We start from the raw sequence: 7,888 nt of genomic DNA, 5'->3' as shown, positions 1-7,888 counted from the left end.
CCATCATGTGGCCGCTCCGACTCCGCCTCCGTCCTAGTTCCGGTTTCGGCCTCTGCTGTCCCGCTTTGGCCCCTAGGTCTCCCTGCAGACGCCTGCTCTTTCGGCTTCGCCTGGGCGCCTCTTCGTGGGAGCCCGCCGCCCGCATCCCCGCTAGCCCCGCCGTGGGATGGGGCCTTCTGCCGGCCGGGGCCTGCCCTCCTGGGGCCCCCAGGGCGACTCGGGGCCCCCGTGACCGCCCAGCCCGCCCAGTGCTGCGGCCCCCAGGATGAAGGGCGGCGAGGGGGACGCGGGCGAACAGGCCCCGCTGAACCCGGAGGCCGAGAGCCCCGCGGGCTCGGCCACGTACCGAGAGTTCGTGCACCGGGGCTACTTGGACCTCATGGGGGCCAGTCAGCACTCGCTGCGGGCGCTCAGCTGGCGCCGCCTCTACCTCAGCCGGGCCAAGCTCAAAGCCTCCAGCCGCACGTCTGCCCTGCTCTCGGGCTTCGCCATGGTGAGGGGAGGGAAGGGGCGCACAGGGTGGGGGTGAGGCACATGGGGGCATGGGGTCGTGGACGAAGTAAACGGGTACCCACGGGAGACGGGACAGAGGAAGGGGTTTTTAAGAGGTAAAGGAGTACAAACAAGGTCCCAAGGGACTACTCCAGTCCCTTTTTCTGAGTGTGTGTGTGTGTGTGTGTGTGTGTGTAAGTAAGTGTGTAAGAAGACCCCTAGCATAAACCGGGCCAGAAGGAGGATAAACAAGCCCGAAAGGTGTCCTGAGGGGAGACAAATCACCAACGGGGATATATATGCAAGGGTGGGGCAAAGAGGTCCCAAAGGAGCACGGTCCCAGGCAGAAGTCCTTACTAGGTTACCATGAGAGATTCAAAGGCAAATCAGAGTTTGGTGGGAGCTATAAAAACAGGGCTGGGAGAGTCAAAGACAAAAAAATGAATAAACGTAGTCACCCAGCTGAAGGTGGCCCCATCCCAAGGAGGGTGGCCAGTTCCTAGCAATCACAAAGAGTGCTTGGTGTAACGCAGGACAGCTCTGAGCAGAGAGGATGCCTGTGAGGAAGCTGCTGGGGAAAGAAGCTGATTAGGAAGCTGATATGTGATTTCGGAACTGATAAACTGCAGGTGTGGGAGGATGATATCAGCCAACAGGCCCAGCGGAGGAAATGGGACTGAGGGAATCTCAGGGTCAGGAGGAGTCAGCAGACACAAACCCTGGCTCCTCCCAGCCTGTGGCCAGCTGTGTGACCCTGAACAGGCATCCTCCCCCTCGCAGTCCAGTGGGAAACTGAGATCATGGAGGGTGCGCTCTCTGTAGCTTGCAAGTACCCGCCCCAGGATGAGCTGATTCTTGTCATCAAACTCTAGATCCCAGCATGTCAGAACAAGACACGCATCAGAGATGGCTCAGCCTGTCTGTTAATTGGAGAGGCATGGAAGCCAAGGCCCAGAATGGGGCAGTGCCTCTGCCAAGAGCACTCAGCAGATGAAGGATACAGAATGAACTAGGGCCCAGGATCACTGGACTCTGTTAGTCCAGAGTTTCCCCACCAACACAACAGGAAAAAGCAAGCAAGCTGGTGGGGAGTCTTCATAGGAACACACGGACATGGGGATAGAGGAGTCACAACACTAGGTGATTTGGGTTAGTCTCTGCCTCTTTCTCTTTACCATAGCCTATGTATTTGAATGATGAGAGGAAAAGTCTACCCTTAAGGGTCATCCGAGTTCTATCATTTTCTGTATAGGGACCCAGTATCCATAGGCCAGTCCAGTTTTCCTGATGTGGGGTCAGCTAGAGACAGTGAAGTGGCTCTTTTTCTCCTGTACATACTGTAGAGGGAAGGAAGCAACTTCCTGGACCTAGCTGAGAGAGGTCCCTCACCCCCATCCATCCCATGGTCCAGCCTGTTCCCAAGGGGACAATCTGGCCTGCTGCTGGACTTGCATGTTGCTGAGGTGACAGCTTAAGCACCAGGACCTTCTCTGCAGGATCAAAAGACCAGATGAGTAGGTTCTGGGGGCAGACTGGCCCCACTCTGGCCAGGGGAGAGCAAGACTGGGTCAGGCTCTGGGAGAAACCAGGACTAGGCCTGGCCCAGATCACCGTCAGTGGAAAACACCTGCTAACACTCACCATGGCCCAATTTCCCAAAATACTTAGCCTTGTCTTCCTACCACCACCTTCCAGGTTCTGTACCTTCTTTCTCTCAGCCCCAGAGCAATATAATGGATCCTGTAAGAACTAGGCATGGGGAAAGATCCAGATTCTGGTATCTGGGTAGCCTGGGTTAGAATAACATACAAATTGTATTACACTGTCATGCAGTACCAGGCAATGTGCTTAGAGCTTTTACGTGCATCACGTTTATTATTCTATGAAGTAGGTACCACTACTATGGCCATTTTACAGATGCGAAAACAGGATCAGAGATGTTAAGACACCTGCCCAGGATCCCACAGCAAGTAAGTGGCAGAATTTGAACTTAGGTAGTCTGACTCTAGAATCCAAATTTACACAAGCCTAGAACAGGATCACCAGCGCAAATGTTTGCAAAGGACAGGCAGTTTAATATGGACTCCAAGTTGGCTGGGTGGGGACTGTGGCTATCAGGAGACCCCATGACCTGTCCAAAGGGAGCAGGGGAGCAGTCATGACTCAATTCTAGCTGGTAGTTGCCATGCAGGAATGTGGGCCTAGTGTAACCAGATCTTCCAAATTTTCAAGAGGATCCAGAAATAGAGATATTTATATGAAATCTCTAGAGTTAAAAAAAAATTTTTTTTTTAATATTTATTTATTTTTGAGAGACAGCATGATCAGGGGAGGGGCAGAGAGAGAGGGAGACACAGAATCTGAAGCAGGCTCCAGGCTCTGAGCTGTCAGCACAGAGCACAATGCAGGGCTCAAACTCACAAGCCGAGAGGTCATGACCTGAGCCAAAGCTGGACGCCTAACTGACTGAGCCATCCAGGTGCCCTGAAATCTCTAGAGTTTTAAAAGTTCAACCTAATTCCTTAAAAAACACAGTGTATGAGCCAAGCAAAACATGTGCAAAGCTGGCTTGGATTCATGGTATACCAATTTGCAGGCACTAGCCTTAGACATCGGTGTTTTTTTGTTTTGTTTTTAATTTTTTTAATGTTTATTTTTTGAGAGGGAGAGAGAGAGTGCAAGTGGGGGAGATGCAGAGAGAGAGGGAGACACAGAATCTGAAGCAGGCTCCAGGCTCTGAGCTGTCAGCACAGAACCTGACGTGAAGCTCGAATCCATGAGCCATGAGATCATGACCTGAGCCAAAGTTGGCCCAGTTAACCAACTGAGCCACCCAGGCACCCCAGACTTCAGTGTTAATAACACTATTGACAGTGTTAAGAACACTAGTGTTAATCACAGTTAATAATAATAACAACACAATTAACTAGCACTTACTCTGTGCCTTATACCATTCTTATTACTTGGTGTACATTATCTCATTTAATTTTTACAACAACCCTGTAAGGCAGGTAGATATTATTATCAATCCCCACTTTCCAGATGAGGAAATTAAGGCATAGAGCTATATGTCACTTGTCAGCTTGTAGAGCTGAGAGTGAACCCAGTTGGCCCAGCTCCAGAATCTGTTTTTTAACCCTAGGTGATAACAAGGTAAGATTTCCAGAAATGTGTCATCCAGCTCTCTCAATAGCCAGGTGCAGAAACCAAAGCCAGTACAGGACAGAGCCTTACCGAGGCTACCAATTCATTCACTCAACAGAGACTAAGCACCTTCTTCCTGCCAGGCACCTAGGGATACCTTGGTAATGTATACCAACAGGTAAAACAACCCTCTACTGCCAAAGAGGTTATAGGCACTCAATCCATCTCTGTCCCCACAGGTGGCCATGGTGGAGGTACAGCTGGAGAGCAACCACGAATACCCGCCAGGCCTGCTGGTGGCCTTTAGTGCCTGCACCACCGTGCTAGTGGCTGTGCACCTCTTTGCACTCATGGTCTCCACCTGTCTGCTGCCCCACATAGAAGCCGTTAGCAACATCCACAACCTCAACTCTGTCCACCAGTCTCCACACCAGCGACTCCACCGCTATGTGGAGCTGGCCTGGGGCTTCTCCACTGCCTTGGGCACCTTCCTTTTCCTCGCTGAAGTTGTTCTGGTTGGCTGGGTCAAGTTTGTGCCCATTGGGGCACCCTCGGGCACACCAGCCCCTTTGGTACCTGCCTCCCAGGTGCCTGGGACTCTGTCACCAGTGACCACCTCCCTTAGTCCAGCTTCCAAGCCATCCTTTACTTCTGTAGCCCCATCACAGGCTGAGCCATCTGAGGCCTGCCCACCCCGGCAAGCATGTGTTGGTGGAGGAGCCCATGGACCAGGCTGGCAAGCAGCTATGGCCTCCACAGCAATCATGGTACCTGTGGGGCTTGTATTCGTGGCCTTTGCCCTGCATTTCTATCGCTCCTTGGTGGCACATAAGACAGACCGCCACAAGCAAGAGTTAGAGGAGCTGAGTCGCCTGCAGGGGGAGCTGCAGGCTGTGTGAGGCTGATGTCAACCACTACTGTAAACACTGCCTCCCTCCGGTCTGCAAGAGGACCCAGGTCCACAGACCCCATTCCTTGCCCCTGCCAGGAGCCACCCCTGTGGCCACTCCCAGGTAGAGACCAGACTCCTGGTTTCCGAGTCCTTTGGGGTGGGCCTCGGGGGCAGCTTTTACATTCCCAGGGATTCTCCTCGTTGTCAGTCTATCTCAGTCTGTCTATATCTGGGCTGGGAGGAGCAGAGGAGGAAGTAGAAGGTCTTCAGTCCAAGTCTCATGTAGCTAGAGGGGAGGCAGGGAGACCCTGGTCAGACCTTTGGTGCTGACCCTTAACACCTTAACCCTGTACAGGATGTGGAAGTCAGAGGTTACACACCCACCCAGCTGCCTCAGAAGGTAGCTAACTCTTGCTTTATTTTTGTAGAATCTACTTTATGGTTGGCATTTTGAGAAAGCTTTTCCCCATCTCCAGATTTTGATGGGTTCCACATTTTTGCTTTAGTTGCTGAAGAGAAGGATTTGGGTGTTTCTAACCCAGACATAGGTCCACTCTTTCCTAGGAAGAGCCTCGCTATTTTTGGAGGTTCAAGTGCCTGCCCCACTGCCCTAGACCCACACTTAAGCTTCTGCGTCTGGTTCTCACTCTCTTGGGCCAGGGCTGGAGATCTTTGGAGACTGAGGGCCTGTGTGCCCAACCTGACTCTCTAGTAAGGGTTTGGGGTGCGGAGGTTTTAAGGGAGAGGATCCAGTCACTAGCCCTTGGAATACAGAGCTATTCTCACACTGAATTTTTGATGCACCTTGTTTTGTATAATAAAATGTGTTTCACAGATGTCCCTGTGGCTGTGAATGGGGTGAAGAGGGGGCCTCCTTGGGATCAGGTGACTTACTCCTAAGAGCCAGGTGGAAGCAGGTGTACCTGGGGCGGGGGGGGGGGCGGGAAAATGGTTCCAGATATGATCCCCTTCTGGTGCTGGCAGGGACCACTATCTTCGGATTTGGAGACTGAGTTATTCCAAGGCTAAAATTTTTGCACTCTTGTTCTTGAGTCTCCATCTCTTCCATTGATGATTTAGTTTCTTTCTAAAGTGTAAGTTTCTTTCTTGAGTGACTACTACATACTAGGAGCAAGGATATCTTATTTAACCCTCACAATGACCTCAAGAGACAAGTCTTCACCATTTCCATTTCAGAGATAAGGAAACAGGCCCGACAAAGTGGAGGATCTTGCCCAAAGCAATGAAAACTTGGACTACCTTTACCATAACATGGGAAATCTCCTTCTGTCTGATATAAGAAGCCGATCAATACCTTTCAACTGGGGCAAGAGAAAGGAATCTGCTCTTACCACCAGTGCTTCCATATAAAAATTAGGCTTTCATGTAAGTCTAATTTTCCTCAAAAATTTAAGGGGCTCTAATCCTCGCTCCTCTATTCTTAGCGTGAGACCTTGGTCCAGTCCCTCTTTTCTCTTTTCCTGTAACTTAAAATTGTGAATTTGTATGAACCAGGCCTCAGGGTCCTTTCCCGCACTGTTTTTGGGTTTTTTTTTTTTTTTTAATGTTTATTTATTTTTGAGAGATAGCTTGAGCAGGGAAGCGGCAGAGAGGGAGAGGGACAGAGGACCGAAAGGGGGCTCCACGCTGACAGCAGAGAGCCCTATGCAGGACTCGAACTCGTGAAACGCAAGATCATGACCCGAGCGGAAGTCAGAAGCTTAAGTGACAGCCACACAGGCACCCCTCCTTTACTGTTCTGACTGCTATAACATTCCTGTGAGACAGGAATGAACATCAATTTTTCAGAGGAAGAATCTTAAATTTTGAGAGGTCAATGGCTTGCCCAAGGTCACACAGGAAGGAACGAATGTAGGTAGAGATGTCTGAAACCTAGAGCATCCTCAGCTCAAGCAGGGGGGCCTTCTCAGAGTGCGGTTACCCAGAAACCAGGATGCCCTGCGTCCAAGCGAAATAAAAGGGTACCCAGCCTTGGCGACGTTAGCGCCTGGGCTGGTGCTGCCCTCCAGCGGTGGGACCACGTAAGCATAGCCCCCCGCCCCGGCTCCAAGCTGAGGGCACTGGGAGCATGGTGCTTGGAGAATCGACCAGCCCAGCCTAGCTCCAGTAGGTACTAGTTTATTTTTCACGAGACCTGTTCTAAGACCTTTATGCCCCCCAAGACTTTTCACAGAACTTTGAGGCAGCCTCGAATTTAATTACGAATGGCGGCTCGATTATAGGTAAAATGCGGCACCTTCTGCAGGCCTCAGTCTCCCAATCTGTCAAATGGGCATCTGAAACAGCTGGGGCCCAAGGGGACAGCGAAAGGAAAACGTTCCCGGCATTGTGTGCGACGCCAGGCAAACGGCCTGAGTCACCGCTGTTACTTGTATTTTTCCATCTCCTGGGCGCCCCTCCCAGCCCGCACGGTTTCGGTGGGTCCTACAGGAAGCGCCCCCGCGACGCCGGGCTTTACACGCCCTGGCCACGCCCTCTGCGCGCCGAGCGTTGGCTCCGCCCACTGGAGGATCCGCAGATTCGCTAGGCCAGCTCTTCAGAATTACTCGGGCCTCTCTATACCAGGCTGGAAATTCTCATCGGCCTCCGAGAGCAGCTTTGGGCTGTAGCCATTTCTCCGGGGTCGAAATTGGGCATTCCCCAAGCTCTGCTAGTAAGAAAGATCCGGGAAAAGTGGCCAACTCTGCCAACGGGGCTTGGCTAACCAGGCATTATTTTCTTGACTCCACCAAGGCGGGTGAAGGGAGGCGACAGCTGAGGCCAGGACCACAGGACCTGTGGCGAATCTGCAGCCTTTCAGGCCTTTGGCCGCACAAGGAAGGGGCAGGAAAGAAGAGCAAAGGAGCGCGCATCCCATCCACCGATTCGCCCCGCCCGCCTGACGAATCTGCGCCTGTTCAACGCGCCACTCAAATCTCCCCAGCTCTGGCTGGCCTCCTCCCCTCCGCCCCGCCCCCTTTTCCTCAGGGATTAGTCGCTGCTTTCGTCGCCGCCGATTCGTCAAGGACCCCAGGCCAGAGCAGCTGGGTAGTCGTGGTGAAGCCCACTCTCCGGGGAATGCGGCCAATCTCCAGGCTCCCTGGGCCGCAACTCTGGAGCCTTAAAGGGCGCCGGCCGAGGCGAAGCCGCTTTCCTCGGCCCCGTGGGTCTCCCGGCGGCACCCGTGGCGAAAGTGCGAATGTAGACGCTGTGCCCGCTGGGCCTCGCGCAGGTGGCGGTGGTGTTTGGTGCGCGCGCCGGGGAGGTGGTGGTGGGGGGGCGCCGCCGCCGCCACCGCTGCGGGGCCGGGTCTCGCGCTGCCGCCGCCGCCGCCGCCGCCGCCTCGCGCCGCTGAGGTGC

General features: G+C 53.2%; 1 protein-coding gene across 1 annotated transcript; it reads left to right on the top strand.

The window, feature by feature from the left end:
- Positions 1 to 48: 48 nt before the first annotated feature.
- Positions 49 to 5,364, top strand: ORAI3 (ORAI calcium release-activated calcium modulator 3). Its single transcript, XM_007092168.3, has 2 exons — positions 49 to 493; positions 3,876 to 5,364. Exons 1-2 carry the CDS (start codon positions 266 to 268, stop codon positions 4,533 to 4,535), a joined length of 888 nt encoding a protein of 295 aa, XP_007092230.2. The 5' UTR covers positions 49 to 265; the 3' UTR covers positions 4,536 to 5,364.
- Positions 5,365 to 7,888: the final 2,524 nt, after the last annotated feature.

Source organism: Panthera tigris, chromosome E3 (assembly GCF_018350195.1).
Source record: "Panthera tigris isolate Pti1 chromosome E3, P.tigris_Pti1_mat1.1, whole genome shotgun sequence".
In the NCBI taxonomy this organism is placed as follows: Eukaryota; Metazoa; Chordata; class Mammalia; order Carnivora; family Felidae; genus Panthera; species Panthera tigris.
The sequence above is the reverse complement of the archived record's forward strand: the minus strand, read 5'-3'. Positions and strand labels throughout refer to the sequence as shown.